Source organism: Falco punctatus (assembly GCF_963210335.1).
Source record: "Falco punctatus genome assembly, chromosome: 4".
Lineage (NCBI taxonomy): Eukaryota > Metazoa > Chordata > Aves > Falconiformes > Falconidae > Falco > Falco punctatus.
The window spans coordinates 28206946-28227757 of record NC_137583.1 but is presented as its reverse complement, the minus strand read 5'-3'; the positions used below and the strand labels follow the sequence as shown (position 1 = coordinate 28227757).

General features: G+C 65.1%; 1 protein-coding gene across 1 annotated transcript; it reads left to right on the top strand.

Annotated features, from left to right (window-relative positions):
* The first annotated feature begins 612 nt into the window (after positions 1-612).
* Positions 613-19883, top strand: MYO15A (myosin XVA). Its single transcript, XM_080386507.1, has 55 exons — positions 613-697; positions 920-983; positions 1090-1199; positions 1435-1509; positions 1703-2363; positions 2897-3160; positions 3371-3532; positions 3628-3741; positions 3853-3911; positions 4167-4290; positions 4379-4474; positions 4566-4697; positions 5144-5269; positions 5444-5521; positions 5916-6070; positions 6227-6511; positions 6763-6880; positions 6969-7144; positions 7214-7298; positions 7588-7641; positions 7825-7906; positions 7996-8126; positions 8865-8960; positions 9053-9288; positions 9731-10471; positions 10626-10905; positions 11000-11126; positions 11285-11346; positions 11469-11532; positions 11636-11774; positions 12142-12232; positions 12317-12413; positions 12669-12790; positions 12911-12970; positions 13226-13301; positions 13673-13788; positions 13872-13990; positions 14095-14236; positions 14502-14613; positions 14763-14837; positions 15230-15435; positions 15507-15640; positions 15719-16017; positions 16254-16327; positions 16411-16493; positions 16709-16839; positions 16981-17075; positions 17475-17552; positions 17802-17898; positions 17983-18143; positions 18245-18378; positions 18463-18596; positions 19063-19196; positions 19533-19673; positions 19754-19883. The coding sequence occupies exons 1-55, from the start codon at positions 615-617 to the stop codon at positions 19853-19855; spliced, it is 7992 nt and encodes a 2663-aa protein (XP_080242633.1). The 5' UTR covers positions 613-614; the 3' UTR covers positions 19856-19883.
* Positions 19884-20812: the final 929 nt, after the last annotated feature.

Below are 20812 nucleotides of genomic sequence, written 5' to 3'. Positions count from 1 at the left end.
TGCCTGGCCACCTGCCAGCATGGGCTCCTGCACGCCACCCACCCGGCATCCCCCCCTGCACGCCACCCACCCGGTGTCCCCCCTGCACGCCACCCACCCGGTGTCCCCCCTGCACATGGCTGTGGGGCACGTCGTGAGGAGCAGCTCCCAGCCCTACAGCTCAGCCCCCTTCTGTCATCTCCCCTAGAGGTGCCACCCTGCCCAGGGGTCTCCATCACCCACCTCTTGCAGCACCCTGTGGGGGTAGGGGTGAACTGTGGCGTGTTGCGGTGGGGGGTGGCACAGCCGCCTCTGCCTGTTCCCACCTGCCCATGGTGAGTGGGACTGGGGGTCTCTGGGACCAGCCTTTCCCAGGACAGTCCCCACAGATGCCTTGGTGGCCCCACGTCCCCCCTTTCAGCACTGCTGCTCTCCCCTGACACACAATACTCTCGGTGGGGAACCTGTTTAGGGGCCATGTGATACTTGCTCAGGGTCCCTGCCGTCGCTGGCTGTGGGATCCCTGGCTTTGTCACAGGTGGTGGTTTTGGGGTGGTGACGGTGACGGGGTGGGATGCCAGAGGGTGTTGGCACAGCCCTGCCGTGACGGAGCTGGGCTGGGTTGCTCTGTGCAGATGCAGTCGCTGTGCAGCTTGCCCATCGTGCGGTACCAGGAGGCACAGGAGGAGGATGGGCTGGAGGACATGACCCAGCTGGAGTGAGTGTCCCCATCCCCTTTGCCCACCCACCGTGACCCAGTGCCACAGGGACCAGCAGGGCTGTGCCCTTTGCCCAGGCACCCCACAGCCCCCACTGCTCCACCCCATCTGGTCCCAACACGGGGTCTGCTCTGGCCTTGTGGGGCCGGGGACATGCTTGGGGACAGAAGACGCCTCCTGTCCCCCTGCCACCCCCTAAGGCAGCCTCTGCTCCATGCCAGGGACCTCCAGGAGGCCGCGGTGCTGAGCAACATCCGGACGCGGTTCGAGCGCCAGCTCATCTATGTAAGCTTAGGGGTGCACAGCATCCCCTGAAGACCCTCGGCGTAGGGACTTTGGGGGGGTCATCGCGCTCCAAGAGCTCACAGCCCCAACCCCTGCTGTCCCACAGACCTACATCGGCAGCATCCTGGTGTCAGTGAACCCATACCGTCTCTACAACATCTACGGGACGGAGCAGGTGCTGCAGTACGAAGGCAGAGCCCTGGGCGAGAACCCGCCGTGAGTACCAGGCTGTCCCCAAATGCTCTGTGGGGACAAGGGCACCACTACCCACCATCACCCACCCCTGGGTCCTACAGCAGCCCCCCGGGTGGTCCCAGGCCCTCGAGGACCCTGGGCTGTAGGGTGCTGGATCATCTGTGTCCATGCATAGGGATGCTCGGGGCACAGTAGTGGTCCCTGTGCTGGGGTGACGTGGCACCACCCCCCCCACCTCTGCTTCCCCACCCCCCAGGCACCTCTTTGCCATCGCGAACGTCGCCTACTCCAAAGTGATGGATGCCAAACACAACCAGTGTATCGTCATCAGGTGGGACAGGGCTGTCCCCACACACAGCACTCAGCTCTCCCTGGGGTGGCCCCAACCAGAGCTGCCCTAATGGCCGGTTGCAGGATGCTGCTGCCACCCTGGGGCCGACGGGTGGCCCTGGGATGGGGCGCTGGGTGGGTGCACCCTGCTCAGCTGGTGGTGACCCCGGCCATGCTCCTGCTCTGCATTTCAGTGGGGAGAGCGGCTCAGGGAAGACTGAAGCCACCAAGCTGATCCTGCGTTACCTGGCGGCTGTCAGCCAGAAACGCAGCACAGCCCCACAGGTAGGGTGCTGTCCTGGGGACGTCCCTGTCCCCATCCCCTTGTCCCACCTCCCTGTACTCTCCTCCACCCCCTGCTCATGGTCTTGCTCTCTCTTTGTCCCCACGCTTCCACCCGGACCATGGCAGATAGAGGTACCGGGGGGGACACGTGGGCTGGGACGGTTCAAGGGGACTGAGCATCATGATGGCATCTCTGTCACGTCACCCCAGCTGCGGGGGGATGGCAGGGATGGACAGCAAGAGCTCGGTGCATGCACGTGCATGGGGTCCTTGCGCTCTCCCACATCCTTATGCATCCTGGCTGCAGTGCACACCTCGAATTTTAGCAGCCATGGGTGTCTACATGGGGCAGGGGGTGACAGGGAGGGTGGCAGGGTCACAGGCAGGGCTCATCTGCCATGGGGACAGCCCGTGGTGCGTTGGGGTGGCCGGGCTGACCTCCTGGCTCTCCCCGTCACTGTGGCAGATCCTGGAGGCGACCCCCTTGCTGGAATCCTTCGGCAATGCCAAAACCGTGAGGAACAACAATTCCAGCAGGTTTGGGAAATTTGTGGAAATCTTTCTGGAGGAGTAAGTAACGCTGAGCGACACCCGCGTGCAGCCGGCCCCCACCCCCTGTGTGTGTCCCCTGCCCCAGGGGTGCCCAACCCAGCCCCAGCCCTGCTGCCAGGCTGCCCCTCGGCTCTGGGGTGGGACACACGTGGGGACACTTGGGGACAAACCTTGGTGGTTGAAAAGCGACATCACCTGAAGATAGGCAGCGTTTGCTGTCCCTGGGGCAGGAGTGCTGTGCCCTGGGCTGACAGCCTGACCACTCCCAGTCCCTGTCCCCATGGCCTGTCCCACCCTCACTCAGCCCCACTGATCCCAGTTTAGGGGGGTGCCCAATTTCACGCTGGGGTGCAGCAGCTCCAGCCCTTGCTTGGGACCTGGGTGCAGGCACCTCTCCCTGTCCTCCCATCCCTAGTGCGGGGCACCTGGGGACCAGCACTGACCCCAGAGTTCCAGGGGGAGCATCGGGGCAGGGGTGGGCACCATGACAGCGGGCACAGCCCCTGCCCGTGCCAAGGTTGCCAGCTGGGTGCCTGCTCTTGCTCCCGCAGTGGCTTGATATGCGGTGCCATAACCTCGCAGTACCTGCTGGAGAAGTCCCGTGTGGTCTTCCAGGTGGGTGGAGAGAGGGGTCCCAGGCTTTGCCCCCCACCACTGCCCCCTCTGCTGCCCCCGCCCCAGCTTGGTCCTCTGCTCCCCAGGCCAAGAGCGAGCGCAACTACCACATCTTCTACGAGATGCTGGCAGGGCTGCCCGCCCAGCAGCGGCAGCGGTACTGCCTGCAGGGCGCCGAGACCTACTACTACCTTAACCAGGTAGCAAGCCCCCTGCCCAATCCCCCCCATGCTGCCTCCTCTTCGGAGGGGCTGGCCAAGCTCAGGGTGCCAGTGGGTTCCTGAGTTCTCCTGGATTCGGTGTGCGGATGGGGAGGGTGCTCAGGGTGGGGTGTCCCCCCCCCACCTCTGGGTGCTGCCCCTGGGTGCTGCTCCCCGGGACCCACTGATGTACCGAGGGGGCCATGCCAGGGTGGGAACTGTGAGATCCCCGGCAAGGACGACGCGGAAGATTTCCGTCGGCTGCTCAACACCATGGAGGTGCTGAGCTTCAGCGTGGAGGAGCAGAACAGCATCTTCCGCATCCTCTCATCTGTCCTTCACCTGGGCAATGTCTACTTTGAAAAATACGAGGTACCCTATGGGGAGCCAAACCACGTTCCTCGGGCCTGATTTGGGATGTGGTGGAGGGGGGTCACTGCATCCCACCGCCTCACCATCTCCTGCAGACCGACTGCCAGGAGATCGCCACAGTGGTGAGCGCCACAGAGATTGGGACAGTAGCTGAGCTGCTGCAGGTCTCCCCTGAGGGCCTGCAGAAAGCTATCACTTTCAAGGTGACGGTGAGTGCAGGGGGGGCACAGGTGGTGGTGGGCGGGGTCCCTGGCCCCTAGGGACCATGGCTGGTGTTGCCAAAACTCCATCGTGCCGTTGGTTTTGTGTGCTTCAAACAGGAAACGCTGCGGGAAAAGATTTTTACCCCTCTGACTGTGGAAAGTGCCGTGGATGCCAGGTAGAGGGGAAGGGGGCTGTGCTGGGGGTGGGGCGCCCCTGGGAAATGGTTGGGAGGGGCAATGCCAGGCTGGGAAAAGGGATGGTCAGGTCCCCCAGTGCAGATTAGGCTCTCTAGTGATTAAAACTGCAGCTCTAAGGGCTGCCCCATGCACTACATGGGGCTGTGATGAGTGCTGGCCACGGAGGGTGGGGGTGTATGTGGTGCCGTGCCATGCCGGAGCTCCGGCACTCTGCTCATCCCGCCTCTTCCCAGGGATGCCATTGCCAAGACCCTCTATGCCCTGCTCTTCGGCTGGCTCACAGACCGCATCAACAAGCTGGTGTACCCACGGCAGGAGGCCCTCTCCATCGCCATCCTGGACATCTACGGCTTCGAGGTGAGCAGGATCCATCCCTGCTTCATCCCCCCGGCTGCCAGCCCCAGGACTGTGGGCTCTTGGGCTCCACGGACCTTCCTTCTCGCAGGACCTCAACTTCAACAGCTTTGAGCAACTGTGCATCAATTATGCCAATGAGTACCTGCAGTTCTTCTTCAACAAGATCGTCTTCCAGGAGGAGCAGGTGAGCCAGCAAGCAGTGCTGGGCTCTGCCCCCACGCTGAGCATCTCCACGGGGCCAGGGGCATGGGGCTGACCGGGTGCTGGCCCCGCAGGAGGAATATATCCGGGAGCAGATCGAGTGGAAGGAGATCCCTTTCAGCGACAACCAGCCCTGCATCGACCTCATCTCCCAGAAGCCCTACGGCATCCTCCGGATCCTCGATGACCAGAGCTGCTTCCCCCAGGTGAGGGGCTGCTGGTGGTGAGGTGGTGAGGATGGCAGCACTAGGCAGTCACTGTGGTTGGGGAGTCGCTATGGACAAGGGCTGCTCCGCTCCTGTGCTGTCCTGGACAACCTGGGAGACCCTCTGGGTTTCTCTAGGCTGGACAAGCCCTGAGAGGTCCCAGGTTGGTGTCACAGGAGCAGCATCCCCCAGAGGACTTGCTTTTGCAAGAATTAATGAAAAAAGCCCTCCCAGCTGCCCTGTAAAAGAGGGAAGGGTGGTTGCACCCTCTCTGACAATGGGGAAACCGAGGCACAGAGCAGCAGATACCCATGACTGTGCAGCTTCTGGGTGGCAGAGCTGACAGCAGGGTCTGGACAGTTGTCCAGGCATCCCCATCCCGGTGCTTACATTCCCAAGGCTGCTGAACTGTTCAAGCCATGTCTCACCCCTGTGCCCGTACCCAGGCCACCGACCACACGTTCCTCCAGAAGTGTCACTACCACCATGGGATGAACCCGCTGTACACGAAGCCGAAGATGCCACTGCCTGAGTTCACCATCAAGCACTACGCAGGGAAGGTGACCTACCAGGTATGTGGCAGTGGGGTACCCAGCTGGGGTTTTAAGGAGGCTTAAAAAGGAGCTTTATGGGGTTGATCCCTGGGGCAGGGGGTCCAGCTGGGGCCCCTCATCCTGGCCTGGAGCTCCTTGCCTCCCCCCACCACGCCACCAGGCTCCTCACCATGAGGTTTTGCTCTTTGCCAGGTTCACAAGTTTTTGGATAAAAACTATGACCAGGTCCGTCAGGACGTGCTGGACCTGTTCATCAGCAGCAGGACCAAGGTAGGGCCCTGCCTGGTGGTGGCTCTGCTGATGGAACACCAGGCACTGATAGCCCCCTGCCGTACACATCCCTTTTTATGTCCCCAGGCATGTGCCCCATGGCCAGTGAAGCCCAGGGGGACCAGAAGCAGGGGATGCCTCCAGCTTCACCCTGTGCCCTTTTCCCACAGGGTCTTCTAGGCTTGACCCCTCAAGCATTGGCACCAAATGGGCACATGGGCTGCCCTTGTGCTCCCCCATCCCTATCCCCATCCCTGTTCGGGGAATCCAGCCACAAATAGGGGATACAACTCGCTCAGGGCTGGGCAAAAAGGCAGCAGCTGGTCTGGGAAGCCAGGAGAGCTGCACCATCCTGGTCACCTTCCTCCTCCCTAACCCTCGCCATCTCCCCAAGGTGGTGGCCAACCTCTTCTTCGGCCATGCCCAGGTGTTAGCCCGGCAGAGGAGCCTGGTCAGGAGGAGCAGCACCAGGACACGGCGGTACAAGGCCCCCACCGTGGCTGCTCGGTTCCAGCAGTCACTCCTGGACCTGGTAGAAAAGATGGAGAGGTCAGGGCAGGCAGGGTGGGCAGTGCGGGCAGGCTGGGCAGCCAGGCCATGCACTGGAGCTGGCAGGAGCAGGGTGGACAGCCAAACCCAAGCCCAAGGTGGCCAGGCTGGCTTTGTCCCCTGTCCCTGATGGCTGATGGGGTACCTTTGACACAGGTGTAACCCCTTCTTCGTGCGCTGTCTCAAACCCAACAACAAGAAGGTGAGAGCTGCCAGTGCAATGCCAGTGCTGCCTGCCCTTGCTGGCACTGGGGGTGTGTGGTGGGCAGGGATCTGCCTGCACGGCTGCCGATGCTTCTCCTCATCTTCTCCCCAGGAGCCAGGGCTCTTTGAGGCAGACGTGGTCAGCAGCCAGCTGCGGTACTCGGGTATCCTGGAGACCATCCGCATCCGCAAAGAGGGCTTCCCCATCCGCATCCCTTTCCTCGTCTTCATCGACAGGTGCCTGGGGGATGTGGGTCGGGTACCACCATCCTGGCATGGGGACACCACAGAGCTTGTGGATGTTTTAGGGGGCGGTGTTTGGCCCAGGTTTCCCCCATGGTGGGAACTGGGAGCCGCCTGTTTTGGTGCACAGCACTGGGAGAAGGTGCTTTCCCAGGCGTGGTGCTCATCACTGCAGGGAGGGTCCATGCCAGTGTCCCGGGGGGGATCCTGTGTGGTGATGGTGACAGTGTCATGGGCTCCCCCAGGTACCGCTGCCTCGTTGATATGTGGTCCAGCGTTATTCCCAATGGGGCCAACTGCGTGGAGATGCTGAGGAACCTCTGCCCCGTCAGCCCCAGCATGTACTATGTTGGCGTCACCAAGGTACTGTCCCACGCTTGGCTCTGGTGATGCCCAAGGGGAGGGCGGCTGAAGTGGAGGGCTCACAGCATCACCCCCCCCACCTTCCCAGCTCTTCCTGAAGGAGCAGCTGTACCAGGCGCTGGAGAGCAAGCGAGCCCGTGCCCATCACCTGGCCGCACTCACACTCCAGCGCTACGCTCGCACCTTCTTCATCAAGAGACGCTTTCGCTCCCTCCGCCGAAAGATCATCCTCCTGCAGAGCCGGGCACGAGGCTACCTGGCCAGGTGGGGGTCCTGGGCGGGCAGTGGGTGGGCACTGGTGGGTGGCAGAGGGTGACGAGTGGCCTCCCACAGGCGGCGGTACCGGTGCATGCGGCGCACGCTCATCAAGTTCAGGTCGCTGGTGCACATCTATGTCAACCGCCGGCGGTACCTCAAGGTGAGGTGGGGAGCTGGCACATCCCAGGGGGGTCCCGGGCACCCAGTCCCACCCTGCTGCATGTTTGGTGGTGTGTCTGGAGAGGGCACAGTGGCACCCCCAGACCCTGAGGCCCCCCAGACACCATCCCCACCACCTCCTCCATGCCCCATGGGGCATGGGCAGTGCCTCTTTGGGGTGAAAGCCTGGCAATGCTGGAGGGGGCAATGGCACCCAGGGGGGTCCTGCTGCCTCTGGGTCTCCCTCCTTTGCTCCCATCTGGGGCTCAGTGTGGCTGTTCTGCTTGCAGAGGAAGGAGGACGCCCGCCGGCGGGCAGAGGAGGAGAAGGAGAGGATGAAGCAGGTAATGGGGTGCAGGCGGGCAGCATGGGGGTGAGCACACGTGTGATGTACATTGCAACCCGTGTTGCTGTGCCCTTGTCCCTGCCTTGTGCTCACCCATCCCTATGCTGCCAGCTGAGGCACCCATGGGTGCTGGGGCAGGGAGCAGCGTGGCAGTGGGTACATCCCTGCGCTGTGCCACCAGGAGCTGACGAGGAGGGAGGTGGTGGATGTCACCCACCTGGAGATCCCAGCCGAGCTGATGGGGCTGCTGGAAGCCGCTGCAGGTGAGTGTGTCCCGCACCGCCGCCGGCACCGCTCCCAGCCCCTTGTCCCCATCCCTGCGGCCGTGCCATAGCTGCCCGCTGTGCCGTAGCTGCCCGGGAGGTGAATGCCGGCTGTGTGGTCCTGGTGCCACCACCGGCGCTGCAGCCCGACTCCCAGCTCACCCTCCCACTCGACATCAACGACTACCCCATGGCCAAGTACGTGCGGGGCCACTTCCAGGTAAGGTGGGCGCCGCGGGCTGGCGGCGGGGAGCCTGCCCCAAGAGGCAGCCAGCTTTCGGGGGGTCCTCGATGCCTCGGTCGTGGCTGAGCGGTTAGGTTCAAGGTCCCCGCAGTGGCTCTGCCCGGCGGCTCCCCGCACCATCCCACTGTTCTCTGCCCCGGCTGCGGCCCCAGGGATGCCGCGGGGTGTGAGAGGGGCCGGATCCGGGGCGGCTGTGGTGCTGCAGGGAGCCGGCCGCCGCCTCCCTCCCTCCCCGTGGGTTCCTGTCGTCTCCAGAGGCCGGGGGGACCCCGCTGAGGTTATCGGAGAGAGACCCGCCGAGCCCTCCTGGACGCCCGACGCGGGGCAGATCCTGAAACGCTGGGGCGGGAGACCAGGTCGCTTTGCTCCTGGGACCCCGGCCCCATCAACGATCGCTTTACCCCCTTCCTCCTCCTTGCCCCCTATTTTTGCCGTGTGTTTCCCAGTCCCTGGCATCCCCAATGCCAGCACTGGGGCCGGATCCTGCTCTCAGCCTCGCCGAGGTGCTGGCACCTGTGGTGCTGGCAGCACAGCTGGATCCCGTCCCCGTCCTGCTGCCAGGAGGCTGCCGGCCCCATCCTGCACCCCAGCCCTTTTGCAGCCCCAGAGTCCCCATTCGGCACCAACGCCATGCTCAGTGCCATGGGGCCGGCCCCTCGTATCCTGGGGCTGTCCCCGGGGCCTGGGTAGCCACGGGTGCGGGTGTCACCGCAGGAACCGGCGTTCGGGATGCTGACGGCCCCACTGGCAGCCCCCCTCACCCGGCTGGACGAGGAGCTGCGCCACGAGGCGCTTAGCCTCTTCCAACTGGTAGGTAGGGTCCAGCGCAGGATCCGGCGCTGTGGTCCCCTGCCCGCTCCCTGCCCGGGACCGGAGGGAGGACCTCGCTGTCCCCGCGGCAGATCCTGCGGTTCATGGGGGACCCGGGGCTGGGCGGCCCGCAGGAGACCCTCTTCGGCAACTACATCGTGCAGAAGGGGCTGTCGGTGCCGGGGCTGCGGGACGAGCTCCTGGCACAAGCCGCCAACCAGGTCTGGCGGAACACCAACGTCAACAATGAGGAGCGGGGCTGGCTGCTGCTGGCCGCCTGCCTCAGCGCCTTCCCCCCGTCCGCCACCTTCGAGAAGTACCTCCTCAAGTGAGCTGGGGCTGGGGACAGGGACGGGGACCGGGGCTGGCTGGGACTCTCAGGGACAGCATGACACTCTTGCCTGGGGATGCTGCGGGGGCTTTCCAGGGGCTCCCCGGGCCAGCCTGGCACATGTGCCTGAGGATGCTGCCCAGGTCCCTCCAGGTTCCCTTGGGTCAGCGTGGCACACGTACCCAGGGATGCTACCCAGGTCCTGCTGGGGATGCTCTGAGCTCCTCCATGGCCCCAGGGCCAGCCTGGCACATGCGGCCAGGGATTATGCTCAGGTCCCTCCACGATTCCTCTGGCCAGCCTGGCACAAGTGCCCAGGATGCTGCTGAGGTCCCTCCAAGGATGCTCTTAGTCTCTCTGTGGTCCCCTGACCTGGCCTGGCACACGTGCCTGTGAGTGCCACCCGTGTCCCTCCTGCAGCATTCTTCCTTCCCCACAGGTTCGTCTCCGACTACGCCTTTGCTGGCTACAAGCCAGTGTGCCAGCGCAAGCTGATGCACGCCATGGCACAGTCGCAGCTGGGTGCTGCGGCTGCCCGTGCCTTCCCCCCCTCACTGCTGGAGTGGACGGCGAACCGGCAGCAAGCCAGCATGGCACTCGACCTCCACTGCTTCAACGGTGCGGGGTGGCATGGGGCTGAGGGCACGGTGGCAGCAAGGGTCGGTCCCAGCTTGACCACACTGCCACTGTCATGGGCAGAAGGGGACTGGTGGGACTGGCTCGTCACCTGTCCCTCCACAGGTGACCAGTTCTCCTGCCCCATCCACTCCTGGAGCACGGGCGAAGACCTGGCAGGGCATGTCCTGAAGCACAGGTACGCGCTGGCTCAGCACCCACCCAGCCAGCACAGTGAGCACCGGGCACAGCATCACCCTGGGGCTCTTTCAGGACCTGGGAGCTGGAATGCCCAGCTCACGGGCAGGGTGTCCCCCAGAGCCAGGGCACCGCTGGCAGCCCGTGCCTGTCCCCAGCGTCCTGCTGTTGGCAGGGGGCTGACAGAAGGCTGGCGTGGCTGGTCCGTGGCCATGAAGGCGGGTGCCCAGTGGGCCGAGCTGGCCGGCCACGACTATGTCCTGGACCTCATCTCTGACCTTGAGCTGCTCCGGGGCTTCCCCAAACAGAAGTCCTGCTTTCTCATCGCATGGGAGGGGGCCGAGAGCCACGGCGGGGACAGCTGGGCGTAGGTACCCGGGAAGGGACTGGTCCCCTGCTGCGGGGCTGTTGAGGGAAACACCAGCACCAGGCTGGATGGGTGCTGGCAGAGGTGTGGGGCAGGGTCCAGGGGGGTCTGGCACCCAGTGGGTGCGCAATGAGCGCATCCTCCCTCTCTGCAGGGTGCTGGGACACAGCCTGGATTTGGATGATGTGCCTCCTCCCCCAGCTGTGAAAGCCCCCACGCTGCCATCCACGGAAGCATACCAGCCCCATGGTAAGGGATCACCCCGCCGGCCCCTCGGAGCTGCTGGCAGGGCTCTGCTGGTGAAGCCCTGCTGCCGGCAGCTCATCACTCCTCGTCCCCCAGCAGACGGGGAATTTGGGGAGCCACGCAGCCAGAAGGGTCTGGACCGGTATCTGGACAGCCTCTTCGACCCCGTGCTCTCCTGCGGCAATGGGGTGAGAGGGACGTCCCCCTGCCTAAGGCAGAGGGAGCCCAGCGTTTTGGGGGTGCAGGGGGCTTGGCCTCCATCCCCTGACACCTGCCCCCCAGGAGCTGGAGAAGCCGGCTGCCCTCTCACAGAGGATGAAGGGAAGAGGTGGCGTGGGAGGTGGGGACAGCGGTGGTGATGCCAAGCGGAGCGGACCCCCCGTGCCTGTGGAGATGCGTCAGCCGAGGGGTCAGCACCTTGATCACTTCTGCATCCCGACGCAGCTCCCTGCCTCAGTTTCCCCACCTGGTCCCTGGTGTGAGGCACAGCCCTGCACCCAGCGCCCCACAGCTGTGATATGGGGCTGCAGGACGCCCCGGCTGAGCTCTCCTCCTTTGCTGTCGCAGCCCCGGAGCCAGCCCCATCCCCGCAGCGCCGGGTAGATGCCAACCAGCTGCCTGGGCCCTCGGTCAGTGGGGCAGGCGGGGTGTGTGTGTGTCAAGTCTTGCACAGTCTCCGCTGCAGGGCAGCTCCCTAGGGATGGGGGCAGCTGGGGGGTGCCAGATGCTGACAGCGCAGTGTCCCTTGCAGGGAAGAGCAGCGGAGGGGACGCCAGCCCGTGCCCCCCAGCCCCGGCCCTACTTGCAGAAAGCTGGTAAGGGGTCCCAGCTCAACAGGGTGGCAATGGGGACTTGTGGCACTGAGCCAGGCCCCAGGCGTGCCTGGCCGCTGCCCAAGATGTGTGCTTGGCCCCACAGTGCCCGTGGGCCGACGGTGGCCGGGTGAGCTGGTGCAGCATTCCCGGCTCAACTCTGAGCACTTCCCACGGCCCACGCATGACATCCGCAACATCATCCGGCAGTGCCAGCCAGCCCCGCGTGGATCCCAGCCCCCCAGGTACCCACCCCAGCCCCCAGCTGAGCCACCGGCCTCTCCTGCCTGTGGGTGCGTGTGCTGGGGTACAGGTGATGCCAGGTCACAGGTGATGCTGGGGATGCAGGTGATGCCAGGCACAGGTGATGCCAGGGTGCAAGTGATGCCAGGGTGCAGGCAACATCAGGATGCAGGTGATGCTGGAGGTGCAAGCGATGGTGGGGTTGCAGGGGTTGCCAGGTACAGGCAATGTCAGGGTGCAGGTGATGATGGAGTTCAAGTGATGCCAGGATGCAGGCAATAGTGGGGTGCGCGCAATGCCAGGGTGCAGGTGATGCTGGGGGTGCAGGTGGTGCCAGGATGCAGGCAATGTGGGGTGCTGTCTTTGCAGCAAGCTCTTTGGGAAGAAGCTGGACCCCCACGAGGAAGCCATGCAGATCCTGAAGGAGCAGCTCTCTGCAGCCCGGGTCCCGGCAGCTGTGGTAGGGATGTGACCACCCTCGTGTCCCCTATGCTGGGCTGGGGGAGTCACCGGCCCTGGCAGCAGCCAGCTCTCTGCCTCGCAGGGGCCCAAGGAGCCGGTGGCTGCGGTGAAGCCGGTCACCAGCGGCAGGTACCAGCTGCGAGCACCAACAGGGCGTCTGGCAGCCACCCGGCCCCCAGGTATTGCAGGGCAGAGCTGCAGCACTGGGCGGGGCGGGCAGGGCAAACTGATGCCCCTCATCCTCCCCAACAGCACCGGGCGATGCCTGATGCAGCCGGATGTGGGTCTGGCTCTACAGCATCCTCACGGGATAACTGCTGTGTCCAGCTAAACCCTCCCTGCCCAAAGCTGGACCCTGTGTCTGTTTACCCTGGTGGAGGGGGGCTGTTCATGGTCCCCCCCAGGGATGTGCAGGGTTTTCTGTCCCTTCACAGTCTCTGTCTCGCGGGAGCTCCCATCTGAGGCACAGCAGGTCCAGACCCAGCTGCACCGCAGCTGCAGCGAGGACTTCTACACCTACCACAACGTGCCCTGGAAAATATACATCCGCAAGGAGGTGCGGGGTGCGGGGAGGACAGGCTGGTGTCCAAGGGGGATAAGAGAGGCTTTTCGCCAAGCCTGAGCCCCTGCAGAGTGGGTAACGCCAGTAATGCTGCACTGGTCTCGCTCCTGGCAGGTTTTCTACCCCAAGGACAACATTAACAACCCATTGCTGCTCGACCTCATCTTCCGGCAGGTGAGGCACCGAGCTGGCCCCAAAGCCCCCCCTGGGGTCCCCCGGGAGCTGGGGTGTCCCCCCACCAGGGTGATGGTTTACTCATCCCACCATGGCTGTCCTGTCTTCCCCTGCTGAGCTGCGGTGGAGGAGCAGAGGGTGTCCCTATCGGCTGTCCCAAGCTGGGGGCGGGGGGGAGGCCAGGCAGGGCAGAGGGGCTGGAGGGCACCACTGCTCCCCCCACACTGCCCCACTGCTCCTCACCCCCTTCACTAGATCTTCAACGACACGCTCTCCGGCACCTGCATCCGCATCAGCCAGGAGGAACGGCTCCGCTTGAAAGCCCTCTTTGGTAACCCTCGCCTGCTGCTCCTGGGCTGGGGGGCTCACACCTGGGGACCCCAAACCTGGGGGACTCACACCCAGCTCCCCCGCCTGCCCATCCTCATCTCCTGCGTATCTCCAAGCCACAGCTGGCTCTGCTGTTTTGGGGTAGTTTTGCCTCCAAATACAACGAGCCCCCTGTGGTTTAGTGCTCCACAACAGCATGAGTTGTGTCAGGTCTCAGCCAGGCTTGCTGCACCGAGGGGGACACCTGGCTCTCCATCATGGTCCTGCCAGGCTTGGGAAGGGGATGAGCATCCCTGCTCTCGCTGTGAACCCTGTGTCTGCATCCCTCCTGGGGAGGGGGGATGCTCACAAAGTGGGTATTTCTCCCCACAGCGGAAAACAAACTGGACTCCTTCAGCCCCGTGGCCACTGAGAGCGTCAAGAGGGAGATCATCACTGCAGCCCGGGACAGCTGTGAGGTGTATTTCTCGCGCCTCTTCCCCGCCACGGTGAGGGTCCAGCTACAGAGCAGGGCAGGGTGGGGGGCACCACAGCCCCGAGCCCCCAGCTGAGGCAGCGTGCCGGCCCGCAGGGCAGCGTGGGGACGGGCGTGCAGATCCTGGCTGTGTCCCACGCCGGCATCAAGCTGCTGCGGCTGGTGAAGGGCACCAACGTCCCCGGGGAGCAGCTGCGGGTGCTGCGGGTGTACAGGTAGGGATGAGGAGCCTGGGTGGTCAGGGTAGGATGGGTGCTGTGGGTGCTGGGATGGGTGCTGTGGGTGCCAGGTGTTACAGCCTCCCCTCACCCTGCCCCAGCTATGCCGACGTGCTGTTCGTGACCACCCCGTCCAGGAACATGCTGGAGCTGAACCTGCGCAGCGAGAAGCTCATCCTCTTCTCCCCCAAAGCCCCCCAGGTCAAGGCCATGGTCGACCACTTCATCACGGAGCTCAGGAAGGTGGGGAGGGGCTGCCCCAGGGCCAGGGGGCTGGCGGGGAGCATCTCCTGGGGGCTGTACCCTGCCTGTGTGCCCACATTTGGGGGGCTGCGGTGAGCAGTAAAGGCACCCTGCCAGTGGGGCTGTCTGGGGTGGGCATGGGCACCCTGGGGTGGTCCTGCAGCCATGGGTGCTTGAAACCCCAGTGCTGGTGGGATGCAGGCGTGCGTGGGTGTGCATGCATGTGCCCGCGTGCACGGGCTGTGCCAGCCCCTGCTGTGCCCAGGACTCCCAGTACGTGGTGGCCGTGAGGAACTACAGCCCGGAGGACGGGCGCCAGCTCAGCTTCCACAAAGGGGACATCATCCACCTGCAGCCACTGGAGCACCCAGAGAGAGGTGAGCAGCCCTGCCACAGCCCCCTGTGCCAAAACACCCTCGATGAGGGGCACAGGGGCAGCAGGACTGGTGGCTTCACCAGCCCCCAAGGTGGCTGTGCCCTGGCCTCGCATCCTGGGACACCCTGTGTCCCCATGATGTCCCAACAGACCACTACTATGGCTGTGTGGTCCGCAAGAAGGTGATGTACCTGGAGGAGCTGAAGACAGGCACCCAGGATTTTGGTGGGTGTCACGCTGTCCCTGCGTGTGTCCCTGGTCCATGTACACTGCCCGCAGGCATGTCCCTTCCTGGGGCTGGGGCATGTGGCAGGATCCTGTTTCTGTCACCCCTCAGCAGGATGATTTGGGCTCCTTTCGGTACCAATCCAAAGCAGAGGGATGTTCCCCTGCCATCCCCACCCTGGGTGGCACCGGGTGCTGCCCCATGTGCCTGCAGGCAATGGGCTTTGTGGCCCCTGGCCTGCACCTTTACCTCGAGCAATGCCCAACCGCAGCTGTCTGCAGCCAAAACCTGCAGCCAGACCCCTGGAAAGGGCTCGGGGAGCAGAGGCTTTTTAGGGGGTGACCCACGGGGCTGCCAGCCTGGGGCCATCCTCACCACCTGCCTGGAACAGGGTGGAAGTTCGGAGCCATCCACGGCAGGTCAGGGCTCTTCCCTACTGAGTATGTCCAGCCCGTCGCGGCTCCCGACTTCGTCCATTTGCCGGCGGAGAGGAAAGAGGAGCCCAGGGACAAGCAGGGCAAAGTGGCAGCTTCAGCGGCCGTGGCCGTGGCCGTGGCTTCCACCGCCGTGGCCCAGGAGCTGGACCGGAAAACCGAGGTGGGTGCTGGCCTGGGGCGGTTGCCAACACGGTGCCGGCTGTGCCCGGTGCCCACGGCCCCGCTTCGCAGGCATCCCAGGCCGGCACCGCCTTCGTGGAGGGTCCAGGGGGAGATGGGGGCGAGCAGCTCAGGGATGCCGCAGGGACCCGGCCCATGCTGGCTTTTGCCCGGCAGTATTTCCGCGTGGCACAGCACGGGACCACGTGAGTGCCCAGTAGTGGGATGGGGACACCCCGAGGTGGGGACACCCGTGCCCAGCTGCTCCCTTGTCCGTCTCCTAGGGACCTGGGCGAGACGAAGGCCAGGAGGGATGTGCCGGGTGTGCTGGAGATGCTGACATTCACCAAGGTATGGGGAAGCAGGGGACCTCGGGGTGCCCCTGCCCTGCTGTCACTTGCAAGTCCCCCTGAGGTCCGAGCGTGCTCGAGAGCTCCCCGAACGCCACCCCAACAGCCAGCCCATCCCTCTGGCTGCCCCCAGGAGCTGACCCTCTTGCCCCATCCCCAGATCCCCATCCAGGAGTCGCTCATTGAATTTGTGGATGGTGGCATCAACAAACTGGCCACCGAGGCTTTCCAAGGTAGGCGGGGGGCGCGAGTGCCCCGACCCCTGTCCCACAGCCACCCCCAGCCCCATCCTTGGAGAAGGGTGGGGACAGGACCAGGGTGGGCAGATGGGGTGGCCTGGGCGGGGGGGGGGGGTAGCTCCTCTGATCCCACGCCCTATGTGGCCGAGTTGTTGCCCCCACTCAGAGGACCATGTCCCTGGGGAAGTAACAGGGTGAGCTGTGTCACCGTGTGGCTTTGTTGTCCCCAGCCGTGATGAAGTTTATGGGTGACCACCCTCTGCGGGGACAGACGGAGCTGGATGCTGTCTGCACCATCCTCAAGGTAAATCTGCCACTGGGGCGGTGAGCCTGGGGGTGGCTTGGGCAGGGGGTGGCAGCCATGTGGCAGCTATGCCTGTCCCCCAGTTGTGTGCAGAGCACGAGGTCCTGCGGGATGAGGCGTACTGCCAGATCATCAAGCAGATCACCAACAACACCAGCTCCAAGCCGTGAGTCCCTGCACCCGTGCCATCCACCCCAGCTGGGACAGCAGAGGCTGGCACTTGTGTCCCTGGCCAGGCTGAGCTGCCCCAGCGTGGGGGGAGACCAGAGACCCCCATCCTGGCAGCAGGCTGTGCTGCTCCCTGGGGCGATGGGTGCTGTTGCAGCCCACCGCAGGCACCCTTGCCCTCCCTGGGGGTTCAGCTTCAGCTCTTCCCGGCAGGGACAGCTGCCAGAAGGGCTGGAGGCTGCTTTACATCCTCGCTGCCTACTACAAGTGCTCCGAGGTGTTCAGGCCCTTCCTCTTGGCCTTCCTGCAGGATGCCAGCAAGCACCCGGAGCTGCCTTTCCATGGTAGGGGCTGTGCATGCCCCAGGGTGCTGGGTGCATGATGGAGGAGGACACCCAGGGCTGTCATGGGGCTCAGGACGTGCTTCAGCAGAGCCAGCATCACAGCTCTTCCCCATCCTTCACCCTGGTCCCTGTCCCTGCCAGGCATCGCCAAAGCCTGTGAGCAAAACCTGCGGAAAACCCTGCAGTTCGGTGGCCGCAGCCTCTTCCCCAGCAGCATGGAGCTCAGGGCCATGGTGGTGAGGCTGGGTGCTCATGGGTGCCCATGGGCGTGGGGCAGGGCTGATGCCAGCTTCGGATCCCCTCGGAGGTTCTGGATCCCCCCATGGGCTCAGGATTCCCCCTGGGACAGCGCCCTGGAGCTGAGCTTGCTGGCACAGGGAGCACAGTCCTTTTTGGGGTCTGCTTCCCAGGAACACCGCTTTGGGGGTGCCCTGAGCTTTTTGGGGTCCCCAGTGGGGATGCAGCTCTAGGCACATGGGGTGTGGGGTATGATGGCTCACTCGAGCAGGGTGGGCAAGGTACAGGATGATCCCCATGGGCTGGTCCCCACGGGATAGCTTAGGGGCTCGGGGTGTCCTCTGAGGTCTTGCTGTGTGAAGGGCCCCCCTGCACCCCAGCGTGTCCTCCCCACACAGGCTGGACGCAGTGCCAAGCGCCAGCTCTTCCTCCTGCCCGGTGGCATCGAGAGGCACCTCAAGATCAAGACGTGCTCGGTGAGTCAGAGGGGGCAAGAGGCTCGATGCACCTGGTGACCGCCTGGCTGTGGGTGCCCCGAGGGTGTGGATGTTGGGGGGCTGCACCCCTTGGCTGTCCCTGAGCTGGGGGACTTTGTTCTCTGGGAATGGGAGATCCCTCCCTGGGGACCTGCATGGCATGAGTTGCAATGCAGAACCCATTGGTGGGTGGTCCTGAGCGTGGCAGGGGGATGTGGCCACATCCCAGCTGCCTGTCCCCATGCCCAGGTGGCTCTGGACGTGATTGAGGAGCTGTGCTATGAGATGGGGCTGCAGCACCCCGAGGCTTTTGATGAGTACATCCTCTTCGTGGTGACCGACAGAGGTGAGGGGCTGGTGGGGACAGGATGGCCATGCCACTGTCGGGTTCCGTGTATGGCAGCTGTGCTCAGGCTCCCGGGTGGCGCAGGGCAGAGCGTGCGGCCGCTGACCCGCCGGGAGTACGTCCTGGATGTGGCCGCCGAGACGGAGCGCCGGGATGCCACCTACACCTTCTGGTGCCGCCGGGTGGTCTGGAGCCAACCCCTCAAGTTTGACAATGAGCTCTACGTCACTGTCCACTACAACCAGGTCGGGCCACCCCTCCAGACTCCCCCGGAGCCACCTCCCTGGGTGCCCCCCCAGAGCGTGCCCCATCCCCAAGCCGTGTCGCTGTGCTCTGTCTCCCTCAGGTGCTCCCCGACTACCTCAAGGGGCTGTTCACTGTCCTGCCGCCTGCGAGGCCGGGAGAGCAGCACTTCCCGCACGTGGCCAAGCTGGCTGCCCTCCAGCACCGCGCCAAGGACCACCACCAGCTCCCCACTGCGTATGGCTAGGGTCCGGGGGGGCATATCCCATGGGGTGTGAGACCCACTGGCCGGCACCAGCCCTGACCCCTGGCTCCCTGCAGGCGGGAGGTGCAGGACTACGTCCCCCCGCAGCTCTTCCGCCTGCTGAAGGCCCAATCCTGGCTCCAAATGGTGACCCAGCACATGCAGCAAGCCCAGGCGCTCAGCACCCATCAGGCCAGGGCACAGTTCCTGGGTGAGCGGGGATGGGATGGGGTCAGGGAGGTGATGCTGCCGGGGAAGCGATGCTGCTGAGGATGCAGTCCTGCCAGGGATGCAAGGCTGCTGGGGATGCGGTGCTGCCCAGGAGGCAATGCTAACGAAGATGAGATGCTGCCTGGGGTGTGATGCTGCTGGGTGGCTCCTCCGTGGGGAGCCTTGGCCCCATGTGGAGCCTGGGTCGCTGCATGGCCAGGGGAATGCTGCACACGGAGGACAGGACTGCAGGGGCAGGACAGGGCAGGCAGCTCCCAGGACCCCTCGACTGCTCCTGGGTCCAATCCTGTCCCTGATCCAGAGCCTGAAGCGGTGCAAGGCTCTGGGGGCTGACCCAGCTGCTGCCAGGCATAGGGATGGCAAGGACCCTTGGCAGAGCCCCCATGACAGGGCCCGGGCAGGAGGGGGGGGCAGCAGGCGTTGAGCCCCCATCCTCCACCTTGCAGGGCTGCTGAGCGCCTACCCCATGTTTGGCTCGTCCTTCTTCTACATCCAGAGCTGCAGCAACAACGCCATCGTCTCACCCTGCATCCTGGCCGTCAACCAGAACGGCCTCCACTTCCTCAGCAAGGAGACCCATGTAGGTGGGGGCTGTGTCGGGGATGGGGTCCCGTGGGCACCACCTGGCCAGGGCACCCCCCGCTCCTGCCCCCACCCCGATCTCACTGCGGGGACAGAGCCAGGCACCCCGTGGGGTGTGACAGCAGGTGGGGGGGTGCTGTCCCTCGCCAAAGCGGGCGGGGGTCCCAGGTCTGGCCCCAGCTGGCCAGCTTTGCCTGCCCGCGCCCACCCTGTGCACGGGGCTGCAGCACCAGCACCCTCCATCCTGCCTCCACCCGCACCCGCTCCCATCCTCAGTTCCCTCGCTGGGGTCCCTGGGGCACTCGGGCCACCCCTCCTGTCCCCCCATCCCCAGGAGCCCATCGCCAAGTTCTCGCTGAAGGAGATCCAGTCGACACGGACGCAGCGGCCGACAGCCGGATCCAGCTACCCCTACGTGGAGATCACGCTGGGTGACCTGCTGGCCCAGGGCATCACCCAGCTGCAGCTGGAGCAGGTGGGGGGGACCCGTGGGGGACCCCCTGCCGGGAAGTCCACAGCGGTGGCCCGGCCACCAACAGTGTGTCCCCTCGGCAGGGCCTGGAGCTGTGCCGCGTGGTGGCCGCGCACATGGAGATGCTGCTGGGTGCCCGGGAGAAGAGGCTGACGCTGCCGCCCAGCGAGATCACCCTGCTCTGAGCCCGCCGCGGGGCACGGCGATGGCGGCCATCCTGGGGTGGCCCCAGCTGGGCCGGTGGCTGCCGTCCCCCGTCCCCTCGGCGCTGCTCACCCCGCGCTGTTGTTCTTGGCTTTTATACACCCGTCAGCCCAGCCCGGGGTGGCCTCGGTGGTTCTGTGCTGTGCTTGCTGCTGGGGGGGGGCTGCTGTCCGCTGTGCCTCAGTGTCCCCGTGCCTCAGTGTCCCCAGACCTCAGTGTCTGTGTCCCTGCGCCTCAGTGTCCCCATGACTGTGTCCCTATGTCACCATGACTCAGTGTCCCCATGTCCCCATGCCTCAATGTTCCTATGTCACCATACCTCAGTGTCTCCATGCCCCCGTGCCTCAGTGTCCCCGTGTCCCTGCACCTCAGTGTCCCCATGCCTCAGTGTCTCTATGTCACCATACCTAAGTGTCCCCATGTCCCCGTGCCTGTGTCCCCACGCCTCAGTGTCCCCGCACCTCAGTGTCCCCGTGTCCCCATGCCTCAGTGTCCCCATGTTCCTGCGCCTCAGTTTCTCCCTGCCTCCGTGTCCCTAAGTCCCCGTGTCCCCGTGCCTCACTGTCCCCGTGCCTCAGCCCCTGCGGTGCCCCGTCTCCCCGCCCGAGGGCTCGGTACCGGCGGTGACTCCCAACCGGTTGTGCCGCACCTCCCGCCCGCCAGGGGGCGCTGGCGCCCCGCCTCCGCGCTCCCGCCGGCAACTCAGCGGCCACCCCGACCCCTCGCCGCCCCCCGCCCCTCCCGTTAGGCCCCCGCGCCGACCAATCAGCCGCCGTCTCGTGCCGCTCGCGCTCGCCCCTTCGGCCAATGAGCGCCGCGCCGGGAGGCGGGGCGGGGCGGCGCTGCCGGTACCCGTTAACGGCGTGAGGCGAGGGCGGAGGTGGCGGCGGCCGGGTGGGGCGGGGCGGGAACGTACGCTACGTCCGGGGGGCGGGACC